General features: G+C 48.3%; 1 protein-coding gene across 3 annotated transcripts in view; it reads left to right on the top strand.

Annotated features, from left to right (window-relative positions):
• Window positions 1-13,665: 13,665 nt before the first annotated feature.
• SLC6A9 (solute carrier family 6 member 9) overlaps window positions 13,666-20,156 on the top strand; it is a 56,424-nt gene continuing 49,933 nt past the window's right edge. Inside the window, exon 1 of one of the 3 annotated variants that reach the window (XM_088674100.1) lies at window positions 13,666-14,053. Coding sequence is in view for 1 of the 3 variants with exons in the window: in XM_060276961.2 (XP_060132944.1) it covers window positions 15,159-15,167 (9 nt within the window). In the remaining 2 variants the exon portion in view is untranslated. Of the gene's footprint in view, window positions 14,054-14,805; window positions 15,168-20,156 lie in introns of those variants that run through there. The other 2 variants (XM_035124186.3, XM_060276961.2) reach the window with 2 other exon arrangements.

Genomic DNA, 20,156 nt, shown 5'->3' on the forward strand with positions numbered 1-20,156 from the left:
TCCCAGGGGGGGGAGCAATTCTAGTGAGGGCGGGGCAGCTCAGTGAGCACCCAGCAGCCAGGTGTTCCAGTTTGCAGTGGGCCTTCTGGGCACACATAACTGGGGCCACAGCCAGCCACCTCTTCTGTTTACAGCATGGGTGGGGGCAGGGAGGGGCAGCTGCCCCCCCATCATTAAAAATCTATAAAAATGCATAGCAAACTGAGGTTCTGTCTCCGCCTAACCGCTAACAAAAATCACGGCCACGCCCATAGTTTACAGTACTCACTTTTCAGACATACACTCCAACATTCCTCATGAAATTTCATAGGCCCCAAGTCATAGGCTGTCTGCTGAAGAACAAGCGAGCACAAGACTGAGTAGGAAAATCAAAGTAACCACAAGCACAGTCTGAGGGTGGAGTCCTTCGCTCCCAATATAGTGAAAACCTTAATGTTAACCCTACAATTTCTCATCACAACTTTGCTCTCCTCTTAGGGCTCAGCAACACTTTTGCTTGACCTGTATTTTGATTATACTGAATACCCATTAATTCCACTGAGTCTGAGAGCTTTCCTCATTGTTCCATGGCTGGTTCCTCGAGAAAATTCTATCTTGCCTGCTGAATTGGATCTTATCAGATGCACAGAAAATCAGAAGAGAGGTTTGGCTTAACTGAGCAGGCCAGAGTGGTATAGTGGTTAGAATGTCAGACTAGGGGGGAGACCAGGGTTTAAATCCCCACTTGGTCATGAAACTTGGGCCAGCCACTGCCTCTCAGCCTAACCTACCTTACAGGGTTGTTGTGGGGATTAAATGAGGAGGGGGAGAACCATGTACACCACCTTGAGCTTCTTTGAGGAAAAGGTGGCATATAATGCAATCAATAAATGCAATGAATAAGATTGGGGTTTCACAAGGCACAGTTGTGGAACAACGAGAAAAGCTTGCAGACATGGGGGAATTAATTGGTACACAATATGATCAAAATATGGGCCAAGCAAAATGTGGATGAGCCTTAAATTCACAAACTGAACATATTTCTCCCCCCCCCCAATAACTATGAGCTTTCCTTCCCCCACCCCCGAGGGTTTCTGTCCATCATAGGGCCACTGGAAACTGGTGTTTCTTTATGGCGTATTCTGCAACATGCCATTGATGCAATAATAGGGCATTAGTCGTGGATTTATACTGGACCATCCACACATCATTCTGCTTTGTTAGGTATTTGGCAATGCTTCCCCAATGTTTATATATTATTGTTGTCTGGAGGGGCACTCTTATATCACAGCACAACAGAAAGGTGGTATACAAATTTAATAAATAAACAGAAGTGGGGTAAAAAATAAACCCGAACATTTCTGGTACAGAAATTTATAGAATTTCAGCAGAAAGCTATGGGACATGCACTGACTGGAAATGAAGCAATTTTCTAATCGTGTGACACATATTTCTTCATCACTAAGTTGTTTGCTTTGTTTCTAGGCTCCCCCAAAATAACCACAGATTTGAATCAGAAAATGGAAGTAGCCACAAGAACAGTCTAAGGGTGGAACCCTGTATTTCCAACCCAATTTTGTGACAACTTAAAATGTAATTCTGTATTTTCCTTTTACTATGCGTAGTCTCTGTGTCTGTGTTGAATGGAAGCGCAAGAAGGATCAATACAGACTAGCTGGGAGGTTTGAGTGGTCGCAAGTTGTGTGGCCATGTTTGTATTTTCACATATATCAATATGACAACATTGAAGAGCTGCAGAATCTGGGAAACAAAGTGAAACAGAATGATGGGCAGAGCCCATTGGTAAAGACTTCCCTTTTTAGCAGTGAGCGTGTTCATGCTTCTAATGTGGTAAGGAGCCATGTAAATGCCCAGTCACTGTGATTTTTCAAAAAGTCTGATCAATACAAACACGAAACAGAATGTTAGCAGAATGCTTCCAATGTTTTAACTCTGCTTTATAGAGTCAACACACAAGCTTGCATTTTTGCTGTGCAGGTTTGTCAGCATTGCAACACGGATCAAAGCGACACATTTCTGGTGTTCTGAAGGGGAAGGGGGAAAGAATCCCTGCCTCTTGTTACATGTATCGTTTCAGGCACACAGCACAAAAAGGTTACAAAAACGGGTTTGCGTCCTTATTTTGCACGCCTTATTCCGCTTGCCAGCAGACACTGTCCAAGTCTTCTAGATTGTCAGCTTCACATTGCAGCAACCGTGAAAACATCCTGAGAATGCAGCAGGTGCTGGCCACAGGTTTCCAGTTCATTCTGGCAAGTAAACAGTGTGTGAGAGAGTTTAACGGTATCAATACTAGTTACAAATCCAGGGCCACCAACCTTCTAGGTTCAGGGGCAAATTTGGATTTTTGAATAAGAGTCGTAGGTGACTTGTTGGGTCACTTCTCCATTCTGCTCCCTCCCCCAGATCAGGACCCCTGCCTGAAATATAGCAGAATGAATCTGAACCTTGAAAAGCCCATAGAGCTGAAAGAAGAAATGAAAAAGAATGTCCCTATTCCAATTTCAAGGGAGAAAAGCTAACTACCCTTCAGTGACATAGCAGTTGCCCTGGGTGCCAAATTCTTAGGGGTGCAAAATTCCAAAAGAAAAAAAGAGAAAGTAGAAATAATTAATTTAAAATAGTGCACCCTCCCCCTCACACAGAACATCTCCCAGTGTTTGCTTGGGAGATGGAGGAGCGGATTTGAGCGATGGCCAGTTCCTAGGGCACCGTCTGCATGGGCTTTAGAAAGATACTCGCTCCTAACCAGTCCTCTGTCTCGCTCTCTGCCGTGCTCGGCGCTCAAGGGGCACCGTGGCTGCCACTTGGTTAGGCCGCTAAGCTATTGCCCCATTGTTCCATCTTATTGGTGGGCAGTGCTGAAGATACTTACCTTGCCCTGGGTGCTGACAACCCACATGACGCCATTGCCACCCTCACGCCTCATGACAATGTGGGGCAATGAGTGGGAGAATGTAGAATAGAGATAGCCCTACTGCTGCATTATTGAGTTTAAAATTTGAGTGTTTTTGTATTTCATTTGTGAAGAAGGAAGCGGAAAAGAATGCAATGAAACTAACAGTCTGGAAAGGGAGGGAGGGAGATTAACTACTAGCATAGATGGTTGCCTGTGCTTGGGCAGAGTCAGGTGCCAATGCCAGCCCTGTGGGGCTAATCCAGCCTTGTACAAAACTATCAGAACTGCCCTGTGGTCATCAACTGGAAGCCTCCAATTTCCTCAGGTGCACTGAGAGATTTTTGAGTTTACTCATTACAGAAAATGATCTACTGCAGCTCCCTACCTCAGACATTAATCTTTCTGCCCCTTTGTTCCTTCTGAAACCTCTTCTTACAGGTGGCAACAATTGATCCATCCTAAGGACCAAATCTTCTACCTCGTTTCCTAGGCAACCTACAAGCTGCTTCTCTGGTAATATTAGAAGAGGCAGCAATGGCACTGCAGTAGTGACTGTTTTTCTGGGAAATGTAGTGGCTGAGTTGCATTCATCATCTTAGCAGCATAAAAGAAGACACATCCCCAAACAAAACAGAACAGAAATGCATGAACTAATAGACAATGAGGCAAGTAGCATGTGTGAAGGACTATGACTCAGAGGGCATCAATTCTTTCTTTGTTCCATATCCCCACGACATAATGGAGACACAAGTGGGAGTTGGCAGGGCATGCTAGCCTACCGTGTCCTTTCCTTTCAATATGCTGCCCCTCTTCACAAATGGACACATTAACAGTGGGCTTTTTTGTGCTGAATACAGCAACAAATACGTCCTGGTATATGGCAGCCACTATTTCCACACACTGCATTTGTCTACAGGCAAGCATCTTCTGCCATGAAAGCACTGGCCCTGCAAAATCTCTTAGTACTGCCAGCCAGTATGGCCTGTATCCTGAACGCTCTACAGGAGGAAATCCGTCAAGTGGAGCTGGGAGTAATGAAAGCCTCATCAGCGGGAAGTCTGCACCAGCATGGTCACCCTGCAGGCTCTGTGAAAGACAAGATTACATCTGCACCACTCCTTTAGAAATCTTACATAGCTCTGTGGGGTGTTGATCCCTAGCATCCAAATGTGTCTGGGGAGGAAGAGAGAGATGCACATGGAGAGTTTGACCAGGGTAAAACAGATATTTCCTTGTTAGACAAGCATCCAGATTTCTGTATATGTTTTTCCACTAGAGTCTGGAGCTCTGCTGTCCATGTTAGCTGGGAGCATACGGCTCCCTCAACAAGGCAGACTTCAGTAGTGTTCAGTAGAGTTTTTGTTCTATTCTACAGGATCTGAAGGGGAAATCATGCCCTGCTTAGTTGCAAACTTTCCCCCTCCTGCAGCACTCATTGCTATGGCAAGTACATGCACACCCAGTGGCAAACACGCAGCACTCAGGCTCTCTCCTGAGATATAGAGGCGCTTGTCATCCCAGGGAGGATGGGCTTGCAGTCCTTTTGCTGGGAAGGCAGACACATGGCAGTGCTCCTGGGCATTGTGCTTGCAGCAGAGAGTGTGCCATGGCTGTCTCCGCACCGGCTGTCATTTCCAGAGGGTAGCGCTCAGCTCTGTCTGTGCAGCCTCAGCAGCGGCCAGGGCAAGATGTGGCCTGGAGATCATTGCTGTGACAGGCCTGCCGATGGAAGACGTATGGGCAATTGGTGTGGGAGAAACCTTGAGCTCTCCAGGTTTGGGCTGTTTGTGCAAGAGAGTGCCAGCCAAGGGGAGACCAGAAATGAGGGGCGGGATCCTGAGAATGCTATAATTAGAGGAGGTAAGACAAGTACTTTTATTGGGTTGAATTGCAAGAGTGTAGAAACCTCACAGTGCCCTTCCTCTGGAGGAATGCGAAGACGAAAGGCGAAGTTCAGGCCTTCCATATGATCGTTTAGCAAACTGAGCCCTTTAATCTTATCAAGTGAATCAGGTCCTCCTTACCGCAAGATTAGAGAGCAACAAAACAAACGAAATACTTTTTATACAGTGACTTCACACTTCCACCTTACATTTTACTGCTGTTTTAATTCGTATTTTATTTAAAGTGTTTGATATTATTATTAGTATTTATTTATACTTTGCCTCCCCCCCTAACAGGGAAACTGTTTCAAACTGAGTGTCATGACTGCTGCTAGTGGATTTGGAAGTTTTCTTTTTTCCTGAAAGGTGAGATAGGAATGGTTTTTCAAACAAATAAATAAGATACCACCCACTTACAAGGAACACAGTCTAAACCAACAGGCCTGAGATAAAATACGTTCAGAACTACTCGGGGCAAATGGCATTTAGGCTACACTATTATACACACTTACCTGGGAGTAAATCCCATTGGGGAAATCAGAGAAGACATGTATACAGCTGTGAGTTCCTTCCTGCTTTATATGGCAAATGTGTTTCTTCGGTGCAAGAGTGGATAGGAGGGTTCATAGAAACTTGAACAATATTGTGATACCAGCTCAGAAAGATAGAGTTATAAATTGTAAGGCACAGGTGAAACACATCTCATTTCCTGTCTCAGCTACAGGACCCAAGTGGTACGAGTTGTTTTTTGGGCCTCTTTTTAAAGTGAGTAATTTATAGCATATAAGTGTTTGGCTGTAAACGGGAAACCCCCCCAATTAAAATCTTAGTTTAGTCATGGTGCTCAGCTGCAGCTGTAAAGCACAGGAGCTTCCCATCCTAGTTATAATATATTGATTAGAATTTACATAATGCTTTCCCTGAATGCTCAGTGTCATATCGGTACAAGAGGCAGGCCCTTTTAAGTGGTAGCACCAATCTTTGGACCCACTGGGACCCCTCTCTTTATGCTTTAAGGTATGCAGAAAAACCTCTCTTATTACAAGAACCTTTCGATGTCTGATCACCTGCTACGTTTTGTGGGCTGCTGCTTTTATTTTGTTATGTGATTTTAGCAATGTTATGATTCTACATATTGTTCTTGTAACTTCTTGGTTGCATTATTTTTACAGTTTTAATGCATTTTTTAAAATAGAAAATTGGAATATGAATGACACTTAAATAATGCTTAACTCTCTGGCTGGTGCTTATAAAGAGGGGTTGAATGCAAGCAGCTTGCTATATGCAGTACATCCCTTCTCTCTGCACCTTTATTTTAATCTACCCATCGTCCTGTCTGAGTGCCCCAATGCACTTTTCCCATTTCCCCAAAGCGCTCTCTCTCTCTGCCCTCTTCCCTGCTGCCTGCCCTCTAGACCTTTCTGCCTTTTGTCCTTCAGTGAAACTTACTCTCCTTTCCTGCTGCAGTCTCTGCTTGTCTTGTTTGGTATCTTTGCTATTTTATCCTCATAAGACTACAGCTAGGTTTATTTCCCAGAAATGGCCATTTACCTGGTGGGAGTGGCTTAAAAGAACAATATATGAGAAGATACTTCTTAAGTATTTATGGTGGAGAGACACTGAATTACACATCCTGATAATGAAAAGCTGTTGCTGTTGCTTTTAAAAAAGAAACAATTGTTAATTCCTAGTGTACACAGGACCATAGCTATGGGAGCAGGGCCAGACACTGACAATTTTTTGTAATTTGCCATCCTGTGTTCCAGGCCCCTTCCTTAATCTGGGGGGAAAGTAAGCTTCTAGACCTTTTTATTTGTAGAGATATGCGGGAACATGTTTCAGAGAGTATTCTACCTAATTGCTCAGTATTGCACACTGAGATGTTGCAGCTGTCTCCAAGCTTAGAGAATGCCAAGAGAAATGGTTCTTCTTTCATCATCATCATAAACAGTTTAACCTTAATTTGGGAGTGTGCTGCAAAGAAAACTAAATTAATTTCACCAGTAGCAAAGACATAAAGGTCAGCCTCATTTGTATAGCAAGACCTGTCAAATAATAAGTAAAGCCCAGCCATATCAACATGCATCATCTAGTACTTTATGAGTGATCCACGATCGCTGTTCCTTGAACACCACATGAATATCTTGTCCCTGTCAATCAGCATTTTGAAATGTGGGGATAGTGAGGACAGTGCCTTAAAAGAACTCTTTCCCCTGCTAGCACTGCTATTATTCCTTCTATTAGTGTCAGTGTGTGTGTGTGTGTGTGAATGGTTGAAATAAAAAACAAATTAGTGATAACATGATGCCCTTTAACAGTACCCTAAACTGTCCTTGACCCCGCTGTCATTCAGGCATTTGTCCAGCTGCCTGTCTGACTGACCGTGTACTGCATGTCCAGTGGTGAATATGATAGCATCTGAAGGAGGGATGTGTGTATACAAATATGTATCCTTTCAAACAGTGCAGCATTCATCACAAGGCATGCAATAGATACCCAAGAAACTTGTCTGCAACCATAAGTGTGAAACAGCCCTCAATCTCCCACAGCAGTATTTAACTGATGGCAATTAACACTCCACTGGTCACCCTGCTAAATCCTATGAAGCTCTATGTACCTGCTCTGCTCACCCGGTCTACTACAAGGATTATTTTTACTGTCTGGCTATATGTATTTTGCCTTATCTTCCTAGCACTGTATTAGGGGGTAAAAGCAACAGTTCTGTGGCACTGTAAATGCTTAGCAACTTTATTTTGGCATATGCTTTTAGTGACAAGGTCCTATTTCATGAGATGTGTGGAAGTTTTAGAACTGGAACATAGAATGTCAGGAAAGAATTTACAGTACAGGTAAACATACTGAGAATTATATTTTTGGAGAAATCGCAGCTGGACCCTGGAGAATATTTAGTGAAATCCCCTCCTCCAATTCCAGCACTCACAAATAAGGTGAAATGTTTTGCATGCAGTTTTAATATAATTTTAATATTGTTGATGGAAGCAATGGGTGTGGACTGTATTCCTTCCAATCCTCCTCTCTTATCCTATTGTTTCTTCCAACCACATGGACTAATAGTAAGTATTACCTGAGTCAAAAGTTCTTGAAATAGCATTTTCTGCAAAATCTTGTCAGTTTTATTTTTTGGGTCCTTTCCCCCCTAAACTGTTGGAGAATTCATCTTCCTCCTGTATCCAGTGAATCCTCCTTCCATTTTTCCACCTGCAAATAGGGTGGATAATTTTGGAATGCATTTTTTTGCTCTGTTTTAGAAAGTTTCCCCCTAACAGGTAGGAGAGAGAGAGAGAGAGAGAGAGAGAGAGAGAGAGAGAGAGAGAGAGAGAGAGAGAGAGAGACTTCTTGGCTTGGAGCCATCTCAGGCATTTCTGACAAAGGAAATCACTGACTGCACTATTGCATTAGTCTATTGGTGGTTTATTTTGGTGGTGAAAGTATGTCGGGGATATTCTATATCAGGGGTGTCAAACTCAAATTCATCGGGGGCCGCATCAGCAGTTTGGTCACCCTCAAAGGGCCGGTTGTATCTGTAGGACTATGTGTCCACTCTTTATTATCATAAATTATTGTCACTGCATTCAATTATTACTGTTTTTTTGTAATAATGTAAGTAATAACTAGCTCTGAAAGCAGAAACATAGTCAGAATAATGGCAAGTAGATATTCAAATGTACAATTATTGTACAATTTATTGAAAAATGATTTTTGGTAACTGCACTGGGTGGTGGAGGCTCCCTAGGGTTTCATGCAGGACCTTTGCAGAGCTACTGGTACCTGGAGATGCTGGGGTCCTTCTGCATGCAGGACAGATGTTCTGCCAGTGAGCCACCACCCTTCACCAAAGGGACTGGCTGAGGTTGACTCACTGGAGCTGCTCTCCTGGTTCCAGGGTTTAAGGGCCAGAAGTATAAAGCAGCATCCTATGTTTCTGAGGAGAGGGAGAGGGAGGGGAGGGGAGGAAGGAAAGAAGGAAGGAAAGAAGGAAGGAAGAAAAGAGGGAGTGGGAGGGAGAGAGGAAGGAAGGAAAGAGGGGAGAGAAAGAAGAGTAGGAAAGAAGGAAGGGAATAAAGAAGGAAAGAAAAAGAAAGAGGGAGAGAAGACGGAAAGGGAGAAAGAAGGAAGGAAGTAGAGAGGGAAAGAAAGAATAAGAATGAGGGAGAGGGAGAAAGATGGGAAGGACGGAAGGAAGAAAGGAAGGAAGTAAGGAAGAAAGAAAGAAAAGAGGGAGCAGGAGGGAGAGAGGAAGGAAAGAGGGGAGAGAAAGAAGAGTAGGAAAGAAGGAAGGGAATAAAGAAGGAAAGAAAAAGAAAGAGGGAGAGAAGACAGAGATAAAGAAGGAAGGAAGGAGAGGGAAATAAAGAATAAGAACGAGAGAGAGGAAGAAAGAAAGGGAAAGGGGGGTCACCGCCTTGATTCAGCGCCAGAAAAGAGTGCGAAGGGACCCAGGGGCAAAAAGCATTTCCCGTGCAGTGTGAGGCAGCGGGTGTCCATTTTAGGAGACGTGTGTAAAGCCTCAGAGTTGCACGTTCATGAGGCTGAGCCGCTGCTGAGCTCACGTTCTTGGGGCTGAGCCGCGGCAGGAGGAGGAGGAGGTGAGGCAAGAGGAGGAGGAGGCGACGGCTTGCCGGGTCGGTGCCCGGCAGCGCCGTACAGTGAGTCCCGAGCCTCTGGGACACAGCAGTGCTCTGTAGCACTTTGAATCCTCCTCCTCCACGCGGCGCTGCTGGGTGCTTTGTCTGTGCTTTAGCAGCAGCAGCAGCCGTTTCCTGGCGCCGAGCAGTGGCAAGAGGAGGAGGATTCAAAGTGCTACAGACCACTGCTGCGTCCCAGAGGCTCGGGACTCTCCGTGCGGCGCTGCTGGGCTCTGACCCAGCAAGCTGTCTCCTTCTCCTGCTGTGGCTCAGGGCGCTCCACGCAGCGCTGCTCCGGCCACCTTTCTACCCCCCCCAGGCCCCAGCTGTTTGTCGGCGCTTTGTCGGCGCAGCGCTTCAGCAGCAAGGTCCCGCTGCTGGGGCCCGCTGGCTGGGGCGCTCGGCGGGCCACATGACGAGGTCTGGCGGGCCGGATTTGGCCCCCGGGCCTTGTGTTTGACACCCGTGTTCTATATAATAGTTCTGTTCCTGCCTTATTTGAGGTGGGGAGGAGCATGGACTCCCAAAAAACCAGTGCAAGGTTTTCTCCCCCACCCCTCCACCTTTCCTTCTCTTAATCTTCTCATCCTGCTCTTCTTGTTTCCAGAGGAAACAGTTCCAGACTTCTCCATCTCCCTTCACAAATGTTGCCCAAACCTTGCAAGGAGCAGTGTCATTCAGCTTGAACAAAGTAGTCCGGAGGAGGACCATTCTGAACAATTCTGTTCTACGGAGCAGTACAAATTCAGGTTGCGATTGCTGAAATGGATCCCCTGTCTTTCCTCCAGCTTGTGTACTCACTGCAGGGAAATTGGGGGAAACTGAATCTCCCTCCCAAAACGTCATGTCCTTTAAAGGAAAGCACACATTTCAGTCAACAAGCTGCATTTTCCCCTCCATTAGATAAAATGCTATTCCAGCCCCATCTACCACAATCACTTTTGCATCTGTTTGGAATGTTGTGGATATGCTACGGTTATGCTACTGACATATACACCTATTAGTTTGCCTTCTGGACATCATTGATGCTCATTCATGCATGTCTCCTCCCCTTCAGGAATGCCCTGCTGTCTTGTGAAAAGACTTTCTTCTTCTCACTCTTAAATTTTTAGTTGCAGGTAGTTAGCCGTGTTGGTCTGAGGTAGTCGAAACAAAATAAAAAAAATCCTTCCAGCAGCACCTTAAAGACCAACTAAGTTTGTCATTGGTATGCGCTTTTGTGTGCATGCACACCTCTTCAGATACACTGAAACAGAAGTCACCAGACCCTTATATATAGTGAGAGGATGGGGAGGAGTATTACTCAGAAGGGTGGTGGGAATGGGTGATTGGCTGATAGATGTGGTAAACCTGTGGATGACTGTAACAACTGCAATTGGTCTTACAGGAAAAAACAAGGGGTGAGATGGCTAAAAATAGCTTTATCATGTATAATGAGATAATAATCCAAGTCACTCCATGGTTTTAAGTTTGGTAATAAGTTACAAATCAGCAACTTCTATTTCCAGTCTATTTCTGAGTTTTTTTTGTAATAAGACAGCTACTTTGATATCTTGTATATAATGTCCTTGGAGATTGAAGTGTTCTCCTACTGGTTTCTCTGTCTTGTGATTCCTGGTGTCAGATTTTAAGGAACTTCATGCATAACCTGAAGCGCTGCAATGTTTGTTCCTATTTCTTTGCCAAATGCTTTTGATTGCCAGTCCTGCTAATATGTACCAAGCACCTGCTTCAACAGTTTCCTGAGATAAAAATCTAATCTTCAGCACTCATACAAACACTCATTATATATCCCATTAGTTGTTCAGGAGCCGGTGGGGCTCCATTATTTGTGCTGCAGTGTGAGGTGTGCAAGCTTTAAGAGCTGGATCCTTCGGGGAGAGATAGAAATCTGCCAACATGTGAGGTAAACACACTTCTTACTGGTTAAATATGATCTACTGCTATCCCAGAGGATAGCAGTAGATCATATTCAAGAAGCAGTGGATTGTAACATTCTGCTAAGAATGCAGGGGAAAGAATTATGAAATAGGCACTGATGTGGGAGCTGATCAGGAATGTGGGCTTGAAGTTGAGCAATGCAAACAGTGGGTACCACTCATGTGTGAAGGCTCCCTACCATGGGCATAGCCAGGATTTTTGTTGGGGGGGGCATAACCTCAGTTTGCTATGTATTTTTATTGAATTTTATTGATTGGGGGGCAGTTGACCCTCCCTGCCCCCCCTGGCTACGCCAATGCTCCCTACCACCATCAGGTCTGGAGGCCAAAGGACCCACACCCCCATACCCACTAAAGCTCTTTCACTTTCTGCAAATATCATAACATCTTCGGGGGGGGGGGGAGAAGTGAGAGATAAAGATCTGCTGTGCAGAAAAAGGTCGATTGGGAAAAGTTCATCACCTCAAATACCTGCTTATGAGGGAGGGGGATTTATGGTGGTTTCCATGATAAAATGAAATGTATGCTGCTCCCTCTTCCTTAATTTCCTCTTAGATAACGGGTAAAAAGCCTGCTTGTGTGAAAGCCCTACTCTTTTATTTATCTCAGAGATGGGAGATATGTGAATAAGCAGCTGGTACAAGTTTCTGCATGCAGTGTGTGCATGCTTATCCATTGATTCAGAAACCACAAGCTCAGTCATAACTTTTACTTTCATGCTTCTTGCCCAGAAGGGCAGGGTTAAAGGCTTTGCCTGCTTAGCAGTCTCATTATCCGGGTCATCAAACACACAGAGTTTTCAAACTTGAACATGTATGTTCTCACATGCACAAACTGACTGCCAGCAGTGCCAGGGCTCCCCCAACCCCCCCCCCGTCAGCCTGACACTCCTCTTTTTTTGCTGCCCGCGGCAGCCATTTTGTGCTGGCACCCACAACACTTGTATCCAGGGCTGGCCCAAGACATTTTGCCGCTGGAGGTAGAACAGAAAATGGCACCTCTGCCACAGCAGGCTCCTCCTCCTCCGCCAGCCTCTGCTGTCATGTCCCACCTCAATTGGAGGCAATTAGAGGAGGCCCAGGTAAGCCCCGGAACACCAAAAGTGGAGAGAAAAGGAGGCCAGAGAGGAGGAGGTGGCAACAGCCCTGCTCTTCCCAGGCTGTGCATGGGAGACAAGCACAGGAGGTGCGCTCCTCAGAGGTTTGGATCTGCTGCCCCTCCTAGCTGCCCCTAGCCTGCTGCCTGATCAAGGCTAATGGGTGGGTCAGTCTTGCTTGTCTCAATATATGAGTGCCGGCACCTCGTTTTTTTAATACCAAAAAGGCACTACTTACTGCCATATCTGGCTGTTGGAACATATCCCTTAGAAAGCACGCTATCTGCCTAAACAGAGATTTGGTATCTTTCAACATTGTGTTATACTTCTGCTGTGCTGACAACTGTGTGATTAAAAAGTGGCAAAAAGGTGGATTTTCCTACTTTCCCAACACACTTACGCTGGGGTTCTAGCTTGTGGGTTCTAGCTGGGGTCCCAAGGCTTGTGAGTAGAGATGTAAAGTAGTAGATACTCTGCATAAGGTGCAAGAGACACATGCAGCATTGAACTCAAAACAGCCAATGGCTAAGCAGGAGTTGGCTACTTTGGAGTCTCCCTCTGAAGTCCATCCCTGGTACAATTGTACAGCTGAGCCTTCAAACAGATTCTGCATAATAAAACAGAGAGACAGAAAGTAGTCTTCCTCCTCCCACAATGTGCTCATGATGTATGGAAGAGATATGCTGACAGTGGTGGGGGAGGGAAGAGGCAGAGGTCAGTAGCAGGCACTCTCTTGGTCAACAGGTTCCCCCCCCCCCACGTGACGCGAGGTGGAGCAGCACCAGCGACCTGTCACAGCGAGGATAGCTGGAATCCGTTGCATTATTCACTGGCACTTGTGGCGCCTGTCCTATAAAAGAAATGCCACTTCAGCACTATTATGGCATCTGCATTTGTGGTGAAGGGGGGGCGGGAGAAGAAGCGTCACGAAACACTTCCTACTTGTCTTCTGGGTGACACTATCACAGCCAGTTGCACCTTATTCGGCTTAAGGGGGCGATTGTTGCTAGCAGGTGGGCGCCGAGATTCGACCCTGGGAACTTTCTTTGTTTGGTTTGGATCGATTAACAGACTCTTTGGCTCAAAGCTGCGATCTTTGTCCTGGGATGGAGGCAGCTTTGCTCCCTGCCCCAAGACCCCACCCGCAGGCCCAAGGTTGTGCCGGCAGGGGGCGGCAGCGCGTAAAATCCCTCGCTTCCCTGGCGCAGGAAAGAATCGCTGCCACGTAGCAACACGCAAATCTCGAGCAAAATCTGTGGACCAATTTAACCGGGGGGGGAGGGGTGTTTCATACTCTGAGGCTGGGGGGGGGGCTGCTCCATCCCTTCTCAAGTGGGCTCTTAACAGCCCCTGGGGCAGTTCGTGCGTAGAAGGGAGCCCCGCGTTTGCTGAGGCGCAGACCAAGGCTGAGAAATGCGATCTCTTTGCCTGCAAGACGCAACAAGCGGAGTGCCCTTGGTCTTGGGCAGGAGAAGAAGATCGAGCACTCTCGGGAGAGCGGGCCCGAGATGATAGGGCAGGGCAGGGAATACACGATGTTTCTAAGGCACGGCCAGCCGAGGCTGGGGAACCATCGCTGGGATCGTCAGGTAAGATGGGGCCCAAGACTAGACAATGAGGCTTTCCTAGAGAGCAACTTGAAGCCTTAACAGGTTTATTGTCGGCTTCGTCCGATGCAATTAGGACCGATGGAATTAGGACCTGGGACACCTACAGCCGCTGTGCGGGGTCCACCCAAAGCACTTCGGGGGCGCGCGCGCGTGTCTTCTCTGGGATGTGCCTGTCCAAGGTGCTGCTTGGTGCGTGGGGGCTTGTCAGATCTGCGAGCGGGAGCCCTAAGAAGAGGGAGGGGCGCTTGCGCGGATGTCTTCCTAGTTGCGCATCTATGTGCCAATGGCATCGCACATGTTGCCACGAGAAAATGTACGTGCCCCCAGCCGGCTCTCTGCGTCTGTGTGTGTGTCTGAAAGAGAGAGCGCGCGTTGCGCCTGTGCCCCTTCGGAGTACGCGCGTAGCCACGGCCATCTGTTTTGCTCTGCGCGATTCTTTTGTGCGTCCGCGCCCCCTGCGGCCCGTGCGCGCGCGCGCCTGCAAGTCGGAGCATGCCCTCGAGGTATATGTTTTCCTTGTCATGTGGGTGGCGACGGTATTTATTGACACTGCGAGCGCGAGGAAGGGGGCCGCCTCTGGGGTCCCGCGGAGCCGCCTCTCTCCGCCGCAACCAGGGCTCTGCGCAGCCCCCTCCCCAGAGCCCCACGGCGCAGCGAGGCGGAGGCAGGGCGGGAGCGGGTCGGGGAAACAAATCGCCCCAATCAGCGAGCGGGGCGGGATCGGGCGGGGCGGAGCCGGCGAGGGAAGGCGGGACGTGCCTGCCGCTGTTGCTGCTGCTGCTGCCGCCGCCCTCTCGGAATCCTCTCCCAGAACTTTCATTAAAGTCGGCGTCTCCCCCGAGCCCGCGGCAGAAGAGGCACCGTCGGCTGCCACGCGCGGACACGCTGCTCCCTGGACGCGCAGCAGGCGAGCTCGCAGGGTGTGCGGCGGCGGCGGCGGCGGCAGAGGAAGCGAGGCGAGGCCGAAGGAGTACGGTTCGGGCTGATGCAATTTTCTCACTAAGAGGATCCTCCACCTTGACAGCGCGCCTGAAAAGCCCGGGCGAGGCACCGGTGGGAAGCGGCAGGAGGAGACGGGAGCGGCATGGAGAGGGTAAGACGCGGGAAGAGAGAAAGTGATCCCGGGGTTGGGTTTTGAGACACACGCGCTGGTGTGCGCGAGAGAAAAGAGAAATGAAGGGGCGGGGAAAGCGTGGTAGATAGAAAAACGTGGTGCTGCCGAGGAAGCGCAAGCGAAGGTCTGGAGGAAGCGCAGCTTCCAGTGTGTTCCGTCCGCCGCTGTCACACGAGCTGCCTCGAGGCAAGACCTGTAGCGGGCAGTCCCGACTCCCGCTTCGCAGCCCCGGAGGTGGGCAGGGCTGTCAAAGGGTGTCCCGGACCCCTGAGCTTTACGGAAGCCGCCACGCGGGAAGGGAGCGGGTGTGCTCGGCCTGTCTGAACGCCGCGGGTTTCTGGCCTGGGGGAGGTGAAGTTGCCGGGCGCTCCCGGGGGCGAGGGGATCCGCGCGCTGTAATTTTCCACCCCGGCATGTGCGGGGGCGGGGCGCGGAGCAGCTCCCACGTGGCAGCTGATGTAACCCCCCGTTTTCTTGCCCCCTCCGCTGCTTTTAAAGGGATCGCGCGCCCTCTCTGGCCAGGTGTTTCGGACTTCTCTGGATTTGTTTTCACCCGCGGTGTGTGTGCCAGGGGTAGTGGTAGCGGTGCTTCCTTCAACCGATGATGTGGGGGGCTCAGTATTGTGATATCATATGGAAGGTGGAGAATGTTGTGGTTTTGGTGTTGAAGGAGGGACTTAATAGCATAGTTCGTTGCATCAGCTTGCTTGGGGGTAGTATCAGTGACAGGTTTTTGCCAGCACTTGCCAATGGTGTGGTGTGCCACCACGATATATTTCTCTCTCTCTCTCTCTCTCTCTCTCTCTCTCTGCCCCCCCCCATACCCCTGTGTCTGAGGGCTGATCATTATGCCGGAAAAGAATTTAGTGTTTTTCACTCAACTTTGGGAGCCTAAACTTGCCCCACAGTATCCTGTGTCCTTTTTCTAGCTTGGCCACATGCCGACTTGTTGAATTACAAATCTGAAAGTTAAAGGTGTTCAGGCAGTCGGAAATCAATTAATGCAACAATGTACCCAATGTACAATGGGACCCAGGTGGCGCTGTGGTTAAACCACTGAGCCTAGGGCTTGCTGATCAGAAGGTCGGCGGTTCGAATCCCTGTGACGGGGTGAGCTTCTATTGCTTGGTCCCAGCTCCTGCCAACCTAGCAGTTCGAAAGCACGTCAAAATGCAAGTAGATAAATAGGAACCGCTACAGCGGGAAGGTAAACGGCGTTTCCATGTGCTGCTCTGGTTTGCCAGAAGCGGCTTTGTCATGCTGGCCACATGACCTGGAAGCTATACGCCGGCTCCCTCGGCCAATAATGCGAGATGAGCGCGCAACCCCAGAGTCGGTCACGACTGGACCTAATGGTCAGGGGTCCCTTTACCTTTACCTTTACCAATGGTATGGTGGGGGGGGATCCACACATAATTTACATATTGTTAATTGCAACAGGGAGACGTGGGTGGCGCTGTGGGTTAAACCACAGAGCCGATCAGAAGGTTGGCGGTTTGAATCCCTGTGATGGGGTGAGCTCCCGTTGTTTGGTCCCAGCTCCTGCCAACCTAGCAGTTTGAAAGCATGTCAAAGTGCAAGTAGATAAATAGGTACCTCTCCGGTGGGAAGGTAAACGGTGTTTCCGTGTGCTGCTCTGGTTTCGCCAGAAGCGGCTTAGTCATGCTGGCCACTTGACCCGGAAGCTGTACGCTGTCTCCCTCGGCCTATAAAGTGAGATGAGCGCCGCAACCCCAGAGTCGTCTGCGACTGGACCTAATGGTCAGGGGTCCCTTTACCTTGAATTGCAACAGGTTTGATGGCTGCAGACAACTTTGTTGAATGTGCTGCTAGCTTGCCACAATAAAGTGCGCCCAATTAAAACAAAGAGCCTAAATAGATTCAGTCCTGAGGATGGACTGAAAGGCACAAAGCTCACTTTGCACTCAGAAATGGGGGCTGTTCAGTAACAAAGAGACTGAACAAACTTATAAAATTACTCCTCCTGAATAATCAAAACAGCAAAGACCCTTGTGGCACCTTAAAGAATTACATGTTTATTGTGGGTCTGAGCTCACTTTGTCAAATGCCTGAAGTGAAATATATGTTGACCCTCCCTAAATACAGATGAAAGAAGAAAGCAGGGAATGAATATATAATTATTTTTTGTTGTGATATTATTTTTTGTTTATGCTGCCACAAAACTAGCATGAGTTCTAATTTTTTAAAAAAGAATCTGTATCAATATTTTATTTCCAATTATGAGGAATAATGTTCTGCCAGATCTCATTGCACCCTCCATTTCAGCCCATCAGCAAGACAGTACCAACACTCATGGGCTGGGACGTGCAAGAGGCACTAGATTACATCCCAGATCAATGCTTCATTCTGAGACAATCTCATCCATCCTTGAGGAGATATAAGTGCAGGTTGCCCTGTTCCACATAACCATACTTGTGTTCATGCACGTCAGCATCAAGCTGTTTGCACCACTGAGATGTGGACAGTGCCAGTGTGGTTTGGATGCTCCTCAGTTTCCCAGCATCTGGGTTCAGCAGCTTGAATGGCCAGACACGTAATCCTAGGGCAGTGATGGGCAACCTTTTGAGCTTGGTGTGTCAAAATTCGCCAAAAAACTGAGCATAACTCGGGTAGTGTGTCACTTCGAGAAAAAAACAATAATTTCACAATATTTATAGTTAAAATAATAAATATGTATAAAAAAAGAAAAGGAAAAAAAGGAGAAAGGGGGAAAAATTATTAAAGTTTTTTTTTAAAATATATTAAAAGGGGGGGGGAATAAGGCAAAACCCAGAGGTCTTTCCCAGTGGGACTCTGGGCTCAGGCCTTCCTCCAACGGGTCTGTCGCTGGGGAGGTGGGCTCGGGTTGGGCCTGCGCCTCCTCGTGGCCCTCTTCATCCCACCTCTCCCCTCACTCGGCTATGCTTGCGTGGGGCAACAGGGAGGGGATTTCAGCTTACTTGGGTGTATCTTCTCTCTTCCTGGGATGGGGGCGAGGTGGCGGCAGTGGCAGTAGCAGCAAGGTTGGGGTCGGGGTTCTTCTCCCTCCTCCAAGGGCCCCCTCCTCTCCCTTGAGGCGGGGGTGACGGGGATGGCAACTGAGCGAGCAGACCCCTGTTCTCCTTTGCCTTGTTTTTCCTTATTTTCTCCCTCTTTGTGCGGGGGCGGCAGCAGCAGCAGCAGGGCCGGGGCTTCCTTTTTCCTCCTCCAGCCTCCAGAGTGCCTCGAGGCTGTCCGCCAGCTTTGCAGGGTGGGGGTGGGGTCCGGCAGCTCCCCGGTTGCTGCACTGGTGGCCCCCAGTGTCTGGGCAGTGGTGGTTTCGGTGGCTCAGGAGCCCATCCGGCAGCTCCTGCAGTGCTGGTCACTTTCAGGAGCTCCGCGGCTCCGTGCCGACCGCCATCTTGCCTCGCCGGAAGTCCACAAGGCCCTCAGAGATGCGTCGCCAGCGGCATTCCGCCGCCGGCCGGAAGTGAGGTCTCTGCATGCGACCGCGTGTCACCAAATATGGCTATGCGTGTCAGGGCTGACACGCGTGTCATAGGTTCGCCATCACTGTCCTAGGGCAATCTTCATTATTTTGTCGTGCTAGCCCTGAGTCACGAATCAGTGGCAAGAGTAGAGATCTGATTACTGTTAAAATAACACTTTGGCCTGAGCTAAGGCCAGGATTTTTTCATAGTATCAAGTGTGATATATTCCCGCCAGCTCTCAGAAGTTCCCTCCCACCTAAATCATTGCTGACTCTTCCAAGGCAATTGACTTTCTTGCAGGACTTCTGATCCCCTTAGAGTCGTGACGTACAGCTGCCGAAGGCTATTCAGTGAACCAAGACATGGTTGGCAGGAATGCTTCCTTCACCAGGCCAAAATGCAGTGGGGGGGGGGAGCTCCTTGTTCGGTCCCGTGTGCAGGGTGGGTCATTCCACTTGAGAGTGTGTGTGTGTGTGTGGACAAAGTGGCTCTGAGAGAAAGTACCATCCCTGAGCACAGCTTCCCTCGTGTCCCCTTTGTGAGATGTCCCTGCTATTTTGCAGGGTTTCTTAATTGCACTTCCGTGCTTTTGGCATGGCAGAGGAGAAAAACTTTTCTGCATCCCAATTCGGTAGCCGCTTGTTGGCAGGACAAGGACTGCTCAAGTATGAAAAGGGAGCCATCATTCCGGTGTCTATCTAGAGTGGGGGCAAGTCGCTCAAGCTTAGGAACGGGGTAGATTCCCTATCACATAATGCCTTCTGTGTCGCTTCATTCCTGTGCCTCTCCATAGAACACACACACACACACCCCTTGTCTGATCCCTGACAGCTTGAGGGTGTATAATTCACGTACTTCCTCCTTATATTTAGGACACTGGAGCAGAAAGGGCCTCTGTTCCAGCTGCTCCTCAGGGTCCCTTTGGTTGCACAACGTCTCCTCTGGCCTCAAGAGTGTCCTTTGTTATGCTGCATTTTCACCTTGGGTCTTTGGCTAGTTCCTTACTGCAAGCATAAGAGTGCGATTATTATGGTGTCCTTCCTTGAAGTGAAATGAACATTTATTTGCAAGTGTGCACTGGGCAGGGTCCTGAGGGCAATTTGTTTGCTAGGCTGGTGGTTTAAGCACCTTTCTGGTTGGGAGAGCCAGGTTGTGAAGCAGCAGAGAAGATTATCACCCAGGCCTCATATTTTATGCTGGGCCTGTTTCCTGGTTATAATGTTGTGGAGACTTCACCTTTTGCCTGAAACAGGGCTGCTGAAAACTCGTGTGTAGCAGCCACATACCCAAGACTGTGCATTCTCTTGCATTTTTTTTAAGAGAGAGCTCTGCACAGAGGTTGCCTCAATTTGTAGTAGCAAACATGTAAATCAGATTTGCACCTTTTGCATATCTCCATTTCCCTGATTTCCGAAGAGATTTGCAGGGCGCTGTCATGCTTCCTCTTGAACTCATAATATCGTGTGCTTATTTCCCTTCTGGTTTTTGGGACTTGAAT

The sequence above is a fragment of the Zootoca vivipara genome, chromosome 7, assembly GCF_965207765.1.
Source record: "Zootoca vivipara chromosome 7, rZooViv2.hap1.1, whole genome shotgun sequence".
NCBI lineage: Eukaryota > Metazoa > Chordata > Lepidosauria > Squamata > Lacertidae > Zootoca > Zootoca vivipara.